This window comes from Lissotriton helveticus, chromosome 2_1 (assembly GCF_964261635.1).
Source record: "Lissotriton helveticus chromosome 2_1, aLisHel1.1, whole genome shotgun sequence".
NCBI lineage: Eukaryota > Metazoa > Chordata > Amphibia > Caudata > Salamandridae > Lissotriton > Lissotriton helveticus.
The window spans coordinates 1,022,915,894-1,022,936,440 of NC_136059.1; the positions used below are offsets into that span (position 1 = coordinate 1,022,915,894).

General features: G+C 43.5%; 1 protein-coding gene across 4 annotated transcripts in view; it reads left to right on the forward strand.

The window, feature by feature from the left end:
• PCSK5 (proprotein convertase subtilisin/kexin type 5) overlaps positions 1–20,547 on the forward strand; it is a 1,700,773-nt gene that overhangs the window by 1,081,869 nt on the left and 598,357 nt on the right. For all 4 annotated transcript variants that reach the window (XR_013607101.1, XM_078675787.1, XM_078675788.1 and 1 more), the window contains exon 11: positions 11,672–11,789. Coding sequence is in view for 3 of the 4 variants with exons in the window: in XM_078675787.1 (XP_078531913.1) it covers positions 11,672–11,789 (118 nt within the window). In the remaining variant the exon portion in view is untranslated. The remainder of the gene's footprint in view (positions 1–11,671; positions 11,790–20,547) is intronic.

A 20,547-nucleotide genomic window follows, 5' to 3' on the forward strand; every position in this document is an offset into this window, starting at 1 on the left:
AACGACAAGACATGGAAAGGGCCGGAGCAAGGATATTTGGAACCTTAAGCCACACGTCATTTTGCCACTTGGTCACAAGAAAATACAGAACCTTTATGTAGAAATCCGTACATCAATCATCCCCACACAGCAAGGGCAGAATTGATGTATTATGTGCATTCGAGTTAACCTAACTGGACAAAACCTTTACTTTACACGTGGAAATTCTCAGTCCTTATTAGCAAGATTGATGGAATTTTCCATGTGTGCCAGGCGTTACTTGGATGGAATTTTCACTATTCGTGCATTCATTTGCACGGACGGCTCTGTGGGTACTCCTGCATGGCTACCTGCAAAGGTTGCGGAATATCCACAAATACACACATTAGTCAGTGTGCAATGATTTATAGGCAGATTGCCCACTTTGGAAATGCATACAATTCTTCAATTAAAAGCATGAGCATTTCTGGGGTTCCTTAAGTGTTCAAGAAGACCGACATTTGCTGGAATCATAAGTGTAAACATGCTTGACCATACTAAGGACTTTCATTTCTTTCCTGGGTGAATTGTCTCTCCCTTTCAGGCATGGAAACTGCAGCCAGTTCTAGTAGGCTACCACAGGGCCGCAGCTCTAGTGCCATTGTACTAATGGAAGAGAATGCAAATCTGGAAAGTTATTTAGGAAGGGTGGCAGTGTGCAGTGCTTGTGGTTTGGCAGATGGACGTGGTAGATAGTGCAGTCTCAGAGTTCCCTCCAGATGATACATAAAGGAAGGTTTGGGCGGTGCAACCTAAAGGTTACAACACAGTGTTCTTGCTACAGTTTTGCTTTGTGTGGAGGTTATCGTGCAACTAGAGCATGAATGTTGACTCCTGACTTCCAGCTCCAGACAAAATTATCAAAGACATGTCACCATGCAAAGAAGCATTAGAATGCATGGAAATTGAACTTTAGATAAGAGAGCACAGCAGTAGGCGACAGCAGCGTCACACCTGTGGTGGGCATGTGCCAATACTTCCCCCGGTCCTATTAATACAGAGCAGAAGCCAAAGCCCTCCTGCGAGGTTCTCTATCCCGGCCGAAAGAAACTGAAGAGGCTTCTTTGATGATAGGCCAAGCCACCCCCACAGCGAGAAACCAATGCTTCACTCCAACCACGGACAGCTATTACCTCCAACAAATGGGTTTCTGATACCATACCATGGGACACTGTACCCGCTTCAGCACTGTGCTTCCAATCATTCAGCGCCGTTGCTGTCATTTTGCGCCTCCCTAAAGAGGATTTAGCATTGCTGCTCCTGGCTTGTGTGAGTATTATTACAATAACAACGTGGATCTGTATGGTGGCTTCAATAACTGAAACAAACATCCTTTTTGTGGAAATTGTTCGTCACAAGTTTTTTCATTACACAGGTTGTTAGTTTACTGGCCTAGGTGATTATTAAACATGTGCACGTTTATTATTCATATAGAGGTACAAACTCATTATTATACTTGCTTGATGGCACTGTAGGTACATACGAAGGTACATAGGAAGGATTGGTGTCAGTGATATGCGGCAGAAGCCACTGCAATACTCACAACATTTCTGTTACAGTAGCATTGTCTTAGGTGTCAAAGACGTACTCTCCCCATGCTAAAGACAGCATTGAGTTAGTGTTCTTTTCTGGAGTGATCTGGTCTGGAAGGAGCTCTTTAATTTTTATTCCTGTTTGTATTAGCATGACCACAAACAAAACAAGCACTGGCGATGCCAATAGGTTTCGCATTTGGAAAGTTGGAGCTATTGGTTTTGTAAATGACATTTTATATTTATATATTGTTATTGACAATGCCAATAACGATATATAAATAAAAAATTTCTTATTCAGCGTAAAAGGCGTGTGTGCACTCCCTGGCATTCCAAGGTCCATGTGTACTGTCCCGCAGTCCCGCATCTGCGAGAGGGTGGGGTTACACCCGAGGTGCCTGGGGGCTTCACTGGGCGGGCATGCGTAGAATCCAATATGTTAACGGAGTACGACTGTGCCAGGGGAAGCGTGTGCAACCCCTAGCTCTAGTGAGAAACAGATGCAAACATAGATAGAAATGAGGAAGTCGCAGTACTATTTCTGTGTGGGTGGGAGTGCATAGGCAGTTTAAGAGAGATTACTAACTGCAAACTGATACGTATTGTAGCGATAGGAGTTTACATTGTCAAGCTGCGGGCGGGGGAGAGCTCCTGGCAAATGGCCTCGCAATGCTGGCAAATGGCCGGAGGGAAGCCGGATGGGGGCGGGAGAGCCTGGTGGGGGGGCGGCAATGCGAGCGAGGGGAGGAGAAGTGTGGCAGCCGGATTAGGGAGATGCGCGTGCTTGTGTGGTCACGTGACCCGCTTTTGTGGTCACGTGACTCACATGCACTGTGGAAAAACCGCAGTGGTTTGACGAGTCGATGGAGCACTTGAATTCTCGCCTATTACATTCGCAAGCGAATGATAATAGGCGAAACCTAATAAATGAGTTCTAGAAGTGATCGGTGGGGAAATGCCACATTCTCAGGGATATGACTGAGCTAATGTGAGGAAAGGAAAAAACGTGAAAGTAATGCAAAAATTGTATGAACAAAGGGAGTAGTGTTGAAAGGGAGGTAAGGGAGAATGAGAAGCAGGACTTGTCTTCATGCGCCCCAAGCTCATGCGCTTGTGACGCAGGGATGCAGTGCCAAGATACTCTTCTGGTGGAGTCAGTCTCCCTGGAAAGAAGAGCCTGTGGTGCTTGTGGGAGTGGACACAGTACCTGCTTGGGCGTCTTTACCAGGAGGATATAGTGGCAGTGTGATTCTCCCACTCTCCTGCCAATGACCCAAGATGATGGCTTCACTTGCCTTCCATTACATAGAGAAGCAGTGTTAACTCACAAATCCTCCGGTGCTCTGAAGTGAATTGTAACAACACTGCACCACTGGAGCCTAGCTATTCATGGCTGATGAGCCCTTAGAAGGGCTATACTGGTCCTGGGTTGCTTGTGTACTGGTTCAGGGAAGACCTGGCCTGGCAGTTTGGGCTTGGCTGTTCCCATTGGAGCAGGGCCAATACTGATTTGCTTATGGCTGGGTCCAAACTGAGTTGGCATGGTGGGCACAAGACTATGGATTGGGATTTGACCTCAAGTGATTGCTAGTGGCACAGATTAATTTCAGAATTCCATCCACCACTTAGTTTTTTATGCCCTGAAATGAAATGTGGCAATAGCCCAGGTCTTGGAAGAGAGTCTGCATTGGAGCGAGACGCTCTGGAATTGGTGCCCCAGCAGCCTGATTTGGATGCAGTGGGGTGACTTCATCTATCCTAACTGATTGAAGACCCATTATTCCATTTACCTAGCTCTCATGTGAATGGTCCCAAACTCTAGGCTTTGGGGCAAACATAGAATGCAAGGAGTGATTGGTACTACGAGTTAGTTTTATACCACTTTCTTTCAGGAAGCACAAGTACGAGCAAACCTAATAAAGGAGAAAGGACAAATCTGCTATAGATGTAATCTGTGGCCAGATGTTGATTCTAGTGAGGCTGAGAAAAGTGGAGTCGCCGAGGTGAACACTCTTGACCGCATGGCAGGTGAAACCGCTTGAATGGCTAAACTCGAGCCTCCACAAAAGTGTATGTCATTGAATACTGTCTGCTGTAAAAATCAAAAAGAAAAAAAAAGCAGGCAATGTCATCTAGGGTGAGGGGTATTGTGAAATCCATTCAAATTATACAGAAAAGAACATCTACCCTAAAAAAGTGGTAAGTGATTTTTGTTTTGGGTGAATATGCACTGCTGTGCTGTCACTTCAATTGTCAAAGTAGCGGACTCTCTAGAGAAGTTGGAAAATATTAAAAGGATGACTAATATTAGACTATCGGATTGGGAACATCACAATGAGGATGAAGGTTTGCGGATCATAAACTTTTCTTAGGACTTAGGTGTGCACGGAACGTATCCGTACCAACTTTCTGAAGAGAACAATGTTTGCGCAGGAGTATAGCCATGAGAATGCAAAACTGTGGCACTAGGCTTATGATATTTAATGGAGTAGCTCATTGGGATATGGTTCATCTATAGGCAGTCAGAAGAGGCGTGCTGCTGCATGAATATTGGAGGTTGTCTATTACAGATGTGTTCCTGGCTATAACTGCTGAGAGGAGGGACTTGCAGAGCCTCAGGAATAATTTCATCTGTCGTGAGTCCCAGGCTAATGTCCAGTATCCAGCTAGATTGTTCCTGATTTTACGTGATAGTTTCACTGTTTACTCCAGTGGTCTCAGTAGTGGCCTCTCTGGAAACACTTAAGTGGGTGTCTTGCAGAACAAAGTTACCTGGCATTGTGTCCTTTCTCACAGTGTGTCCTATTATGCATGTTTATCCACTGAGTGGATCTATTTTGCTTCAATGACCTGGTGCGCTTTATAAGTCTGGGTCCCTGTTAGGCTTCCCTATAAGTGAGAAATGCATGTCAATAGGTGTTCTAATTGTTATTTTAACAAATTCACTTCCCCATCTGTTTTTTTCCTCTTCGGTATTCTTTACTTTGGTTTGGAGATGGACTCCATAATTGATTGTCAGTTTTTGCTGAGATGTTTACTCTTATGTTTACCTTTAGCTGCTGCCACCATGTAAGTACTGAACTTAACAAGGCAAAATGTAAGTTTTTCATTTTGTTTTGCTTTTGTCGAATAGTTCCTGATCACTGCTATTGGACCAAGAGACCTGTTAAACAGCGACATTTTTAGGCATAAAATAGATGTGTGACGTACATATTCAACATCATCACCAATTCTTGAACAAAGAACGTAGAAAAGTAGTAAATGGCCCTATTCGAACGATTTATCTTTTATTGCTATTTTATTTGATATTATTGTTCAACATTTACATATCTTCCTTGGCTAACCTCATTCAGGACGACTTCTTCTCCTCCTTAATGTCATACGCTGACCATACCCACATTTTCATTTGGGTGGGTAGTGTGACAACTACGCCTTATATTTACATGCATATTATTTACATCCGTTTTGCAAAGTGTTGTCTTTGCTGCCCACGTAGGTGTCATACACAGTGGTTCAAATAGCTGTTATCTCGCTTCAATTACTGTAACGTTATATATTTGGCCCATCATTTAAAGTCTTTCTGTAGCCTTCAGCTTATTCTGAATCTGGCTATGGGATTTCTTTTGGACTTAGGTCGGAGTTGCTCTACCAGTAAAAGAACCAGAGCCAGCCTTTGCGAAGATTGGGGGGAAAGAGAAATGTTGTGCCGCAAGGGGTCCCTTTTATGTTCATTTGTCAGTCCCTGGCTGAGCAGTGAATGGTCCCTAAATACAAACCTCTCCCCGACCTCCCCCAGCTCACCTACATTGCCTATAGCGTAGCTGCCTCAACCTGGTGAAGGTGTTGTTGGTTTGTGTCCGCAGTGTTGAGAAGGTGAAGGGAGGGCAAAGAAGGGGAATAATGGGGTGTGAAAAAATCACCTACGGTATGATAATGAAGCACCACTTTAAACTAGTAAATCTGAGAGCGAACTGAGCAGGCAGGGACATGGACAAGGCTGGAAAAAGATGAGGGGCGCTGCTGTTTGCATAACCTTAATTAATGCACACAGCTCCGTGCGCCTCGCAGAAGTTTGGCGCCCAGGGCCTGCGCCCAGCTTTCTCATGCCAAAAGCCGGTCCTGAAAAGAACGAACAGTGTTCAAAGCTGTGTGCATTGCACACATAGCATTCCATAAACAAGGCCCTTTGCTATTGCAAATGAAAGTTAGGAAGTATGTTTCAGGTCGTGCATTAAGACTTAAAGATGTATGTGTCCTGGACACTCTTGGGTTTTCAATACCTCTTTTAGGGACGCTGAGAGTTGAATTCACTCTCCTGATTACTTAGATCTGAGGCCAACCATGCAAACATTTGTTGGGGCCCATATACGAGGTTGTTCTTGAAAGTGGTTTTCATCATTTTATTACCAGGACACCCTTCTGGTGATAACAGCTTGTGCTTTACAAATACCTTATAAATAAACAAATAAAATAAATAGTTATTATAACTGAAGTGTCAAATACATGGAAAGACAAAATTCACCGGATTGAAGGCTGCAGAATCATTAAGAAAAATTATTCATATTTTGGTGCAGGTATTTGAAATTCGATTGCTGTTTTTGGTTGATTCTATTTTGGAGAGAAGATTAGGACCAAGTCCATAGTAAATGTGAGTCTAGATTGTGACACTGTGCAAATGCACTAATCGCAAAGCATTTTGCACATGCAAATCTAAAGGAGGTGTTAAAAGAAAGCATGTTAAAAAGGTTGTTAGACCTGTCAACCTTAGGGTGGTCTCCCCTTTCCCCAAACCTTTGCCTTAATCCTCCAGTTTGGCAGATCTTGTTTCTGTTGGACTTGGGAGGGACCCTGTGCACTTTCTCTCCAGTCTTGCTGCTCTCCATGCATGTCTCTACCCTTGCCGCCCTCATTCCATTCACTCTTCCCTCAGTCTCCCCGCTCCCCTGCGGATCTCCGCTCTCCTCTCTGCCACCCTGCTTCTGTTCTCCTTTTCTCAGTTTCAACACTGCCCCTGCTGGTCCTTTTGCCCTCCTCCCCGTCACCTTCATTTTTTTCTCTCTGCCTTAAGACTCTCCTTTTAATCTCCTCACTCTCTGGCAGTCTAAGCACTCACCCCTTCCACCCTTATGTTCTTTTCCCCTTTAGATCTCCCTATCAGCGCCTCTCCTCTTTCTGTGCCCGTCTTGCCATCAGTTCGCTCTACCCTCAGCTTTTCTTCGGTTTCGCATCTCTCCTCTCTCCATCTGCCAGCATTGATCTGTTCTCTCTCCCTTCCTCCTCACCACTCTCCCTGCCAGTCTTTCTTCTCCTTCCTGCCATGCTAGTTATGTTCTCTCTCCCTTCAGTCTTGCCCCACAGCCTTGCCACCCCCTCCACCTGTCACCCATGTCTTCCCTTTCTCCCCTCACCCTTAGGCACTCCCAATCCCTCCACTCTCCTCCCTGCCACCCTCATGCTGTTCTTTCTTCTCCGCAGTCTTCCTGGTTCAGGGGTCTGAAATCTGTGAGGAGCTGGAAAGTGATGTATCGCGAGATGTGCTGGTCCAGGCAGATGCATGGTTGCTGGGAAAGCTCAATACGTATTCTTTTAATGGGAATGAGATAGGTATATAGCATATGTACAAAAGGTATATTTCTGATGTCTATGGAGAACAGGTAGCCTTGCAATAGTGAAGAACGAAAATGTCTGTAATTCACTATTAGGACATGCCACACACATCAGGGCTTTTCCTACCTTATACTTACAATGCAGCCTGTCCGTGGGCCTACCATAGGGGTGACTAATCTGAAGAAAAGGGAAGGTTTAGGGACTGGCAAGTGGGTGCACTTGCCCAGTCAGCATGACAGCATGACAGTACCAGACTGCACGCAGGCTCTGCAATGGCAGACCTTAGACACGTTTTACAAGGCCGCTTCTGTGGGTGGCACAACCAGTGCTGCAAGCCCACTAGCCGCATTTGGATTTACACGCCCTGGGCACACTCAGTGCACTGTTCTAGGGTCTGACAAGTAAACCAAACATCCAATCATGGAACCACTAATCAATACATCAATTTACAGTAGGGAGCACTCGCACTGTGGCACCGGACAGCAGTGGCACAGTGCCCAAAGCATCTAACACCAACAAAAACACACGAGGCAACAGTGAAAATGGAAGGGAGATCCACGTCAATGGTGCCAGGTCTAACACAGACCTTAGCATTTTTTTCTGAAATGTTTCTTAAATAGTCACAAGTCTCTTAGCTCTGAGTTTATTCATGTAGCATAGTGCTTGATGATTAGTCTTAACCAGTTGCCTATGCTTAGAATGGGTGAGGTCCACCGTTCTGAATGTGTATATGGCTGACCCTGGGTAATCTGTGAACGTGGACCTGCCTATTTTATCACTTTATTATTTAGCACCATATTGCTTGAGTTGCTAAGTAACAGGGACATTTTCACCTAGAAAGCACTGCAGGGTGTTCTTGTTGGTAATGACCGCTACTGGTCATTGGGTTCACGGTCTCTCATTGACCTAGTTTTCATCAAGATATGCTCTCCAGTGGGAAAATAAAACTATTTGTTGTCCCTGTGGTACAATCTACAATCACTTCTCTGTCCTTGCCTGTTGACATTTCCTAGTTTGTTTGGCTTAGTATTTCCTCGTAGTTGGGGGATACAGGCAGTATGCACAAAACAGCCCTTCCTTTGAGCTCCGCACGTGTTTGATGGGTTCTTTCTGTTAAATTCTTACAAGATGATCTGGCACTGGTTAGTTCAGATTGCATCACAGAAGTTCCCAGAAGCTCAGCTAGAACATGTCTGGCCTCATTGACAGGGAAACCAGGATTGTTTTTGCTTAACTAACTTTTTGTATCGCGATACACTCAAAATAATGAATAGATTTGGAGAGATGTAAATATGCCATGTCTGACTGCTAACCTGGAGTATGTTTCCAGAATTAGCTACAACTCAGTGCGTCACGCTACGGCAGCACCTTTCTTAGAAAAAAATAAAAGTTCAACAGGTGTAAGGCCAAGGTGTAAGCATCTTTGCATTTTAACTTTTATATACAGGGGCGGACTAGCCATAGCAGGCATCGGGCTATTTGGAAGGGTGGGCGGCGGTTTTTCAGCAGCGGAGGCTGGTTTTGTTACTTGGAGCCGGTTTTGCAGTGGCACTGAAATATCACCCCCCACCTCCCATCTCACCCCACCCACTAGCTGGCCTGCCAAATTGCCAGGTGTGCTTTAGGTTCCCAGTCTGGCCATGTTTATGAACAAAAAGTAGGATAGTTTCAGATTGTAGACTTTAGCATGGGAAAACAAATACCACTAAAAAGCTTTAATTTTGCCAAACATTCCACCAGATGACCTTGAATTTTAACCCTTTTAGTAACAACATAAGGAGTCCTGTGAGGTACGTCCGCCATGAATGAAGGCCAAAAGAGACCTTGTATGAACTCATGCAATGCATTTGGAGAGACGAATGTAGCGTGCAAACTAATGTTAATGCAGCAGTTCGCTAGCGCAATTATTCTTCCAACCCTGTTCTCTCTCTCCCCAACTTTAGAGTTAGAAGGTGTGAGTTTGTATATTCTTTTGAGATCCATGATCACATTACAAAGAGTGTGCCCCTTTGTCATGTGAAACAGACACCATGTGTTTGCTTTGTTCACTCTGGCAGGGTATGCCCAGACGTGGGTCCCTTGCTCACTTTGCCACTGGATTCCAAGCTAGCCTCGCTGATGAGGGGTGTTACCCAGAACCTGGTCCCAAGATGCTTGTTTCTGGTCCAGGGAAGACCTGGCTTGACAGTTCAGGCTCGACTGTTCCCGTGAGACACAGATTCAAGATTGATTTGCATATAGCTGGGTCTGAACTGGGGTAGCGCAGTGAGCTAAAGAACGATGATGGATTCAACCCAGATCTGGGGCTGAGTGGCTGAAAAGTTTCAGTACTTCGTCCATCATCTCCTTGAGTTTTATCATGAGGATCTATCCATGCCCATTGCACTTCACCGCAGTGCATGTTGTCCCACAGCCCTTCAGGGCAGCCATTTAAGTTGGCTGTGCTGTAGAAATGCATTTGAATCCTGGCCGGGTGGTAGTTTTACTTATTACTCCGCCTCAGAGTGCAAGGTAGCCTCCTGTCTTTACTTTGGGCACTTGCAAGATGAGTGTATTTTCGGCCCCTCTCTATAGACGGAAGTCCATTTTCATGATGCTGAGCTGTCCTGGACAGTGCCAGTCATACTGCCTGGCTGTGTACACTGGAACCCCCAGTGTGAATTTGGAATAGAACCAGTGAATGTTTACCCATGGGAGCCTTTTTGCCAAATTCCAAAGAAGCCAAAAACTGCATTGAGAAATTAAAGGAATGCATCAGGAGATTCTCATGGTGGACTAATACTGTTTCTTCCCACTTGCTACAGCCATTCATGAGAGGTACCAGTCTCTGAAATCTCTGCAGAGAAAGCACTGTCCTAAACATATGCCTCTGACCATGGCGGTCTTCCTTAAGGGCAATTGGACGAAAGGCCTTCTACTTCTCCTCTGCATGTTGCTTGCCCCTACCCCAAAGACAGCTTGCAGACCATTGCAGGGTTGGGGGGGTATGACCTCAGTCTGCAACAAACAGACCATAGAATTTCTAAAGGATATCCACATTTCACAACTGTTACATCTTGTGACCCTTAAAGAAGTCCCATTAATCGTCCCTGCCTGTAACCTTCCTAAGTGTTGTAAACTGAAAAGCCTCATCAGTGGGGGTTTTTAAACAGGAACTCTGCTCCACCCTTCCCCAATATGAACTCACAACAACCTTTAAGGTTTTCTGCAGTCACAAAGAGGACATGTTTATCACAAACATCTGCATGGAAATGTTTTCTGTACCATTCTTTCTCTCCTCCAAAGGGCAGCAGGACACACGTGCTGCATTGTTATAGATCCCCTCCCTTGCTGTGATTTTCTGGTGTCCGAGCTAGGGGTGCGAAGTGCAGGAGTATTGTCAACCAGGCATGGATGTGTCCTCAGTAATGTGCCACTGGCCATGCAACCATCTAGAGTGGAAGAAAAAGTGCCCTTAACCGTGTGTGTCAAAGTTCTTCTGACAGTGCAAGTATTGTATTTGAGACTGTTCATGTTAGACATTTTAGAAAAAGGGAGATGATGATGGTGGGGGGCTCTCAAGTGAGGGATGCCGATATGAAATAAAAAACATGTATCTGTAAACTAGGGTGAGAGAGGCCAAGGTTCAGTTTGAAAATAAAACTGTGTATGCAGCGAAGAAACTTTTAGTGATCAAAACATTTTGGGAGGAATGACATGGCCCATACCATGTGGTTGCTCGTTTTACTCCCCTGCTGAGTGGGAAGGCCTTTTTCACACTGAACTTCTTCCACTGTGTCAGTGCTCATGTCCCTTTCCACCTACACCCTGACCTGAAAGCATCCCCTAATGGTCTGTCAAGGATCCAAGCTTCACTCTTTACACCTTCTCCCTCTGCGAAATGATCTCATCCTTTGGTTTCTCCTAGAAATCTTTGCTGTTAACACACACATTCTTTTCTCTTCAAAATCCCCCCTCCCGTCTCCAAAATCAAATTTCTAAACAACTTAGTCATGCCACCTGCTGCTGACCCAGTAGGATATATCTGGTCTCCGGATCCTGGATCTGCATTCCTCAGTGTTGATCACACTGAACCTGCCACTGGTGAGCAGGATGCAGATGTACACCATGAATTTGACTGCACCTTTGCATCTGGTTTATGGCATTTGTTAAGAGGTTTTGGTAGAAGAGCCTAACAATAGATTTTTTTCAATTGGAATAGAACTATCGAACGCTAAACTTGATAGAAGCGTGCAAGTAGAACAGCGTTGACCAGGGAACGCTTGATCAGTTCACAGTTTTCGGTGGAGAAAATGGAGGAGCTAACAAAGTTGTTTCATGTCACTTGTTAGACGAATGTGCACAGTAATGATGTGTACCTTAACGAAACTGGCTGTTGTACAAAAAATGTAATAAATAACGTACATTCACATGCATTGCCTAGAAAAGGTGTCTGGCCTTTGTTTTGTTTGAAATTGCATGTGTCTCTACTTTAAACCAGAAATTAATATTGGAATTCTTTATATTTCCAACAGTGAGTCACCTCTATGGATTTGGGCTGATGGATGCTGAAGCCATGGTGATTGAAGCAGAAAAGTGGACCACAGTACCCGCACAGCACATATGCGTGGAGAACACGGACAGGCAGATCAAGTAATACTTGTTGCAAATGCTTGTCTGAAACTCTTGCATGCCTTTCATGTGTTCTCCTCCTCCTGTTCCTGTGTGATTCTTTTTCTTTTTGCTTCCATTGTGTGCTTTAACCATCATTCAGCATCATTCATGGCAGGGATAAACCCAGTGTGAAATTTGTGTCTGATTCAGTTGCAGAATGAACTGATGTATACTTCCGTCAGTCAGGTTTCTAAGGCTTGCATGCAGATGACACAACGTTTTAGACCATCCGCACCTTTTGGGGTACAGTACAACTTTTTCCACATAACATTCTGTCTTTGTACCTTACCATCCTTGTCATGGGTGCTTAGTCAGTCATGCTCTGCTGTGCTTGTGGGCAAAAGAGTCCCACATTGGTGACTCAGTCTCTAAAGTAGAGAGCCGAGGATGCACCCCTACTAACTGCTAAAGTGAGCTTACATCTGCAGGAAAGGGGACGGTGCCACACATGCCAACTGTGCAGGTTTCCTTTCCAAGTCCATCCACTATAGCCCTGTAGCCTTGTGAAAGGGTGGCTCAAGAAGGGAGATGGAGAGACAGGCCACCCATGCATGAGCAAATGCTGATCCTTGAGTACGGTTAAGAGCAGTACACTCCACTAATACCAGCCACAAATGGAGCAAAGCAACACCCTTTACAACACACATTAGTTGCCTAAACAGTCATAGGCTTTACCTGCAGTTTCGAAGGTGTACTGATGAACTATTGCAATACTCCAAGATCTGTTACAAGCTCCAGCTGCAATATTTACCCATAGCAGCAAGTCATGTCTGTATGTGCATCTGAAAACATTTCTGCCTGATGGAATTTCTGCTTATGCACCAGACAAACGAATATGCAGACGAAGCAATGCATTTATAACAGCATGCCTCGGTCTCACTAAAACAAGCGCTGTTTGTGAAACGCATGGCAAGAAAATAACGCAAGTTTTGCAAATTATTATTAGCATATGTTAGACCTGGCATTGTTGCCATGGTTTCCCCGATCTTTTTGCCTCTACTGTATTTTTAACTGTGTGCTGGACTTCGTTTTGCTGGTTTATGTACTCTGGGCACTTTACCACTGCTGATCAGTGCTTAAGTGCAAGTGTTCCCTGTGTAAATTGTATTGATTATCTTTGATTGGCATATTTGATTTACTGCTAAGTCTGTAGTACCATGCACTGTAAGTAAATTCTTTATTGCATGATTAATAAAAATCTTTGCAATTGAGCTTAAAATACTCACTGTGTGTGCCAGGGAGTGTAAATCAAGTGCTACTAGTGGGCCTCCAACACTTGTTGTGCCACCCAGAAGTTTAGCCCTGTAAACTTGTCCGAGGCCTGCCAATGCAGTGTTTGCAGTGCAGGTTTAAACTGCCATTTCGACCTGGCAAGTGTACCCACTTGCCAGGCCCTAACTAACCTTCCCTTTTTCTACATGTAAGGCACCCCTAAGGTAGGCCCATGGTACCCCATGGGCAGATTCAGTGTGTGTGTATGAAAGGTAAGACTGTGAGCTGGAGTGTTTTACATGTCCTGATGGTGAAATACTGCCAATTTAGTTTCTCACGATTGCAAGGCCTGCCTCCCCCATAGGTTATCATTGGAGCTACCTTATAACATTTTACAAGTGTAACTTTGAATTGGGAAGAAATGGAGATTCGGAAATGGGCTCCCTGGGCTCAGATTTTAAAAATGCATCTTTTAGTTAAGTTGGTTTTAAAATTGTGTTTGAAAATGCCACTTTTAAAAAGTGGGCATTTTCTTGTGTAACCATCCTGTGCGCCTGCCTGTAGAATCAATGTCTGGTTCAGACTGACAGGGGCCTGTTTGTGCATTCACTCTAGACAGTCACACAAAGGGAGCTGAGGTGTGCCCTGCATATCCTGATGGCCATCACCAGGCTGATGGGTCTTCCTGAGCTAGAGTGGTGGGAGGAGTTGTCACTGACACCTGAATAGGGCTGTGCTTTTCCTCTCACAAGGCTGTCTCCATATTTATGCAGTAGGATAAAATAATATAGAAGGAGATTCACTAGTGAAGAATAACATTTGCTTAAGGTAGGCAAGGAGATGAGTGTTTTGGATAGTATGAAAGACGGTGAATGAGCATATTTTCCATGTAGTCATTTATTGAAATCTGGCAGCAATGGCTGGGCTTTGGGTAATCTTCAACCTGAAGGGAAAATGGAATTGCTCATTACTAAGTTTTTAGCTGGGCGATGCTGTCATCATGATATCCATGGGAAAATGATTTGGTAGTGGAAGAAGGTGAGTGCAGGAAAATAGATTGTTTCTGTTCTTGTTAAGGTCAGAATAAGTGACCAGACCACCATTCAGTAGCAGATGGCTATGAGGCAGTTGGGGGTCCATGTCTGAAGGAGAGGTGAGAAAGTAGAAAACAAGAGCCAGCAAGATCTATAGAATGAAGATGTGATCACTGACTGATATATTCCTGACTGGAATATATTTAAAATATTGATGAACCTGCAATGGTACTGCCCCTAAATGCTGGGAGGCATTTAAATCTATCGAACGGGTCTTTCTGTTCACAGTGTTGGAAAAGATGGACGTAGGTCCGGTATCTGTTTCTCAGGTGCAGCTATTATATAATATTCCAGAGGCTTGTGGAAGGCTTAATGGGATGTTGTCATAAACACTAGCCTTAGAAGAATGTACCAGTCATGAATGCCCTCCATCCTCGCTACCTTTTACACATGCATTGAAACTCTTGCCTTTCTTAATCAGGAAATATTCCATGATAAGAGAATAATGGGAGAACATGGGTTGGAATACTAGCTCTATTTGTAAATGTACAATGCTCTTTTACACATGCCTGATCCAGAGAATTTTCATTGATATGCATTATGTGGGGAATGTTCTGGTTTTAGAATAAACTGTAAAAAACCTGGATATATATGTATGTATAGATGTATATATGTATGTATAGATGTATATATGTATATATATCTGTGAGAGAGAGATGCAGTCAAGGATGACAATTTCATCAAGTCCCTGAGGCATTGCAAAAACACTGGAGGGAATTGACTGTGTCTCATTTATGCTGGGCCACACTGTGTAAGATGATAGCACTTCCTATGTTTTTTCCAAAGTGCATCTTTATGGGTACCAGAGGACTAAGTTTGATTCCTTTTCCTATGCATGTTGCTCTGGGATCGAGGAACCTTTAGAATACCTTTGAAAACCTTACATTTGGATTGTTTAGGAGAGTGCCATTGCAGTTTCGTAAGTGAGAACATACTAATTGCCTCACATCTCATGGGAGTAAATCATTGAGTATTCTTATATGTGCAGAAATCATTCCTGACAGTGGATAGAAACTCTTATCGGAGCGGGGACACCTTAGGGGAATATATGGAGGACATATTAATATAGCTGTGCCAGAACCTACGATGGCTGTGATCTGGGCATGGACGCGTGCCATGTAGAAGCTGGGCTGGCCACCTGATAAACTCTTTTTTCAGAGAATGAGTCTCCTTAAAGAGATGTATAGCCAGAGCAGATTCCATTGCGTGCCCTGATAGGCATACATCATGGATGGATTACTGAAGGTATGAAATCTTTTGATATATTATGTAGTGAACCATCCTTAAAGATACTGGCAATAAGGACATGCTTTTGGCAAATCACTCAGTTCAACTGTGGCAGCTCCCAGGATATCGGAGCTTTAGAGAACGTGGAATCTTATGGAGGCTTTGCTCAGAAGACCTACCTCCAGGATATATAGAATAATGATGCATCTGACTCTTCTAGAGCCTAAAGACAAGGTGGTAGATTAATTTAGGATTATTAGTAGAGGAGGAATTGGAGGAGACAATTTGATAGGCTAGAGATGTTTACATTAGGTCCCTTGGTGGGTCCATCTGGGGGTATTCTCCACCAACCCCCAACAAGGTGTACCTACATTTCCCCAATAGGTAGGTGGGTAGGTGGATGGATGGATGGATGGGTGGGTGGATGGATGGATGGATGGATGGATGGACCCAGTGTCCTGCGATGGTGGCTGAAACATTTTTCTTGAAGTTCCAGCTAGCCTTGTTCTGGACTGGCCAGCTGGTACAGGTCCTGTGGTACTGAAAAGGCCAGCAGGAGGTAAAAGTTCATTGGGCCAGTCAATCGCATATTAAAAAAAATTATGATAGCACAGGATCAACTGTCCAGATATCACTATAATTTTAACCCCTTCATGACTTCCCGAGGCCTGTTTACATGTGAATTTCACACACTGCTAAACTGATTTACTCCAAATTACTATAAAGCACTCTTTCAGAGTACAGCTCTAACTTTTTGTCAAATTTGGTGTAATTCCGTCCTCACCACCCCCTGCCTTTTTACTAGGCTCCACTTGACAAATGATCCCTAAACTTTCCAAAAAGGAGCTGAGTTGGATGGCCTCTTATTTTTTATTTGTTTTTGTTTGCTCACCTCAGCTCCTTCCTGGAAACTTTTGGGATGATCTATCAAGCGGAGCCGGGAGTTTAAAAACACTATTTCCCCCAGGCAATATTTATAAGAAAAGATGAACAGCAGTACAGTGAAAATGGCTAAAATAAATTCAATACATTTAGAAGATTTCTAGATGTTTACGCAGAAAGCTTTTTGTTTTTGCAATTTGGTTTAAATCTGTTTAGCCATTTTTATTATAAATTTACGTTCAAAGAATAATGATATCCACAGGAAAAAAAGTCAGAAAAAGAAATCTGATTGGTCTGTCATGTCAGGTTGTGGGACTAAGCAATGTGATAGGTGGAAGCAACAGTGTTGTGGCTGCCATTACAGGATTCTGAGACTGAGTCATATACAAAAAGAATTAAAACTTCTATAAGAGGATAGGGTAGAGATACCCTGACCACCTAGAACTTGTGCAGGGGTTTTGAGGGGGGTGGTGATGCTTCCAGAGCGACCCTGCCCTAGGGTCCCTTCATGTGAGAAAATGAGGGTCTAAGGCCAGATGTCTGCTTTTGGGGTTGTTAGTAATCCCTTGGGGGTTGGGCGCAGGCCCTCACCACAGGCCAGGCCATGTAGCCAACACCTGTCGTTCACAGCCAAAGGACGTGCATCCGGGGGTTAGTCACTCACATGGGGCTGGGTACAAGGCCTCGCCATAGGCCAGGCCCTGCGGTCAACCCCCTGTCTAGCCCGGCTAAAGGCCAGGCAGTTGGATCCCCGCAAAGGTTGGGTGCAGGGCTTGGTCCCAGGCCAAGCACTGGGACCAAACCCCTTCGGCGGGGGTTAACTGTCTGTGGGGAGCACAGGCTAGCCCACCATATGACGCCCCTCCATGCATGGCCAAAGACTGCCTCTGGGAATGTATGCAGGGCGGAAAGGGTAGCATAGAAATTCGCTGCTAAAACCAAAGGTTAAAGTGTCAGTATATATAAGCCTTCTAGTAATACAACACCTATTGTTCAAAAACCAAAAAAACACTGGAAATCACCTGCTAAGCATAACTGACATAAGATAAGTTTAACTTGCACCGCCCTATATTTTAGAGGTCATCAGTGATGTAATAGATGCAGTCATAAGCAGTGCATCAAAGCAGTTCAAGTTATAATTATGTCTGTTATGTATAACTGGAGAATTTCAATGGCTTTTTGGGTTTTAAAACTAGCTTTTTTTAAATTAGAAGACCTTTGTATAGCTGCAATTTAACCTTTGTGTTTTTTAATTTAATGTATCTATAGAGAGGAACCGGACAATGATTCAGAGAGGGGTGAGTTGAAGATGGAGGGCTGATAATGAGATCCGGTGGTTTAGTATGTTTGTGTGTCTTAAGTAATTAACAAACATATGGTCTTCTGTAGGTGGTCTTCTATTGATAATTTTATTTGGCTTCAGACTGAGATTGCAGAGGAGTAGCAGCAGCTAGCGGACAAATATTGCTTAAAGGTCCTTAAAGAATAATCATATTGACTTGGAAGGAAAATATAGCACCAAAATATATAATTAAAAGGGGTGCTACGTTAGTCACTGTGCTCTATTAGAGGGATGGGAGTCTGAAAGTCAGACCAATATGAGGGATTTCTTGATGAAGGGCAGAATCTCCCTCCAGAGTTATGGGTGAAAGTGGTGTGGGCAGGGTGTAGTGCTGCTGTGTCATTTAGGCTATTCTACGTTTCAAAGATTTCTGTGAAGGGTGTGTAGGAATCAACGAGGTAAGTAATGAATTAAGTTAGGTCACATATTGTTAGTGATTCATGGACAAAGAGACATATGTTTGGGGATGTTAGGCAAGGAAGAGGATTACGTTTCTATGAAGGAGCATTGTTTAGGCTTTGGTGCAAAACTTTTGAAGGTTCCTCTCAGTTCAAGGTTATCTGAGAAGGTTCCATTGAATCTCACTGCTGCTGTTGGTTTTGTATGAAAAAGAGAGATCACAAAATAGATTCTAGTCCAAATGCCATTTTTCAGAGGGTCACAAATCACAAGTGTTATTTAATTAAATCAATACCATAACTTGGAATGTAGTTTCTACCTTAAAGTGAGATAGGTTGATAAGACTGACATTGCTCAGATGGTTTGTCTTGTGTATGTATCGATGTGATTATGGGAGGCTGCATATTAGCTGATAAGCAGTCCCGCAATTTACCACCCTGAATCAAATAAAGGATCTTTGGACTAAGTGAGCCAAAACTTCACTTGAATAATTCTAGTGGGAGGACATTAGTGCTGCGAACCTTTCCCAATTGCAGTTTTTATAGCTTCAACAGTATGGTCTTCTTCCATTCTTCGTTGGGCTTCGGGGTAAGGGGGAAATTAAGATCCCTCAGACATTGCTGTTGATGTGTCCCATCATTGGGCTGCCTTGAACTCTGCAGGGTTCTGTAATGTTCCAAGAATACTGGACAAACCATGTCACATATTTTTACCATTCTGACATTTTCCACCCTACCTGTCGATATAGTAACCTCCTTGCGTCTGCTTAATCATGTGAACAGCTTTCCCTCTTAATGCAAACCTTCATATAATCTCCTCTGTATTCCATGTAGAGCACTTTAGCAACATTTTGGGCTCTTTCCTTGTATTTTTACTTTTGGGGCATCAGTATCCGTAACCAGGAAGTAATCGATTATGGAGATTTTTTTTTGTATGCCCAATTCAGTGCGGTATTGTCTATCATCGATGTGTTTAAGGTGCCAAATACCACTCAATCCCTTTGTGAATGTTGTCACATCGGTAACCCTGTAACTTTCCTCATTCGACATTTCATATCCACGACATAACTGAAGTCCTAACTTAACATGAAGATGAAATCACAAGGTTGTTAATTGAAAAAGGGAACTTAGAACATCATTACGATGGCAGTAGGACAAGGTTTCCAAAATGGTATTTTCAGATTTGGGACCTAAAATTCAACTTTGCCATTAAAGACGGTTTTAAAATACAATTTGTTAGAGACCAAACTCTGCTTTCCAGCCTGCTCCCAATTGAAAGTTATCACTTATTAAATGTAATAAGGTAACCCAATGTTATCCTATGCAATAGGCCATGCAGTGGTGAGAAACAAATTGAATACTTTTTTACGAGTAGGAGATGTAAAACTTAAAAGTGCATGTCCAACGTTTTAAATACACAGCACTCTGCTCTCTTGGGCGTTTAGGGTCTACTCTAGGGGTGACTTATATGTATTAAAAAGGAAGTTTAGGCCTGGTAAATAGGGTTATTTTGCCACGTCGAAATGTCAGTTAAAAACATACCCATAGGCTGCAATACAGGTTTGAGACATTTTTAAAAGGGCTGCTTAAGTGGGTTTCACAAGGAGTGCTGCAGGCGTACTGGTAGCATTTCATTTATGGACCAAAGGTACCTGTAGTGCCATTTTATCAGAGACCTACAACTAAATTAAATGTGCCAATTGGGTGTAAGCCAATTTCACCAAGTTTAATAAGAGCGAGCACAAGCACTTTAGCGCTGGTTAGCTGTGGTAAAGTGTGCAAAATCTTAAAGCCAACAAAAATGAATTCAACAAAAACATGGGTGTAAGGCAAAAGGTTTGGGCAAGACCACCCTAAGGCTGACCGATCTAACAATCAGGACTTGTGGATCCTATTATGGCATTGGAGACACATTTTGTAATGCTTTTTGTAAGATTTTCCTTTTACATGGTGTTGAATTGCAATGAATCCTATTAATCATCAGGACTCTTATGACCGTAGTTCGATAATGTGAAAGTCTTGAAGGTAATGAATCTGTCAAAGGTTTTGGAAAGCAATTTGTGGAGGGTCTTTACATTTGTTGTTGAATCAGGAGTGGGAATTGCCAGCTGATGTGTTGAGTGCCAAGATTTATGTCTGTGTAAGGTTACTGTTGCTGTAGCGGATGTTTTTGTGGGTAGAGTGGCAACTAAGGCGGTGAGATGATAGTAATTCCAGATGAAGGGGAGTTTTCGTGGTACTGTAATGAGTACATGAGGAGAGACAGTTATAACCAGAGTGTGGACAGCTGTAAGTTTAGTACTAGGGAAAAGTGGAGAGCATTTTGGTTTTTCCCTGAAAGGATCTAGATTGGGGGACGTTAGGTGTATCAGACCACACATTTGAATGACACAGGTATTTGAGGCAGGTATTTGAGTGATATTTGAGTTGGAGTCTATGTAGGCCTTTGTGAAAGCTAGGTCTAATAGTGGTCTGTAAGTCCGCAGCAATGAGCAAGCAAATGTGGGGGAGGGTGAACAGTCAATCAGTATTTATAGTGGGGCAAATCACCCGTTAGGGTCTCCAGGCGCTGGAGTTGCTAG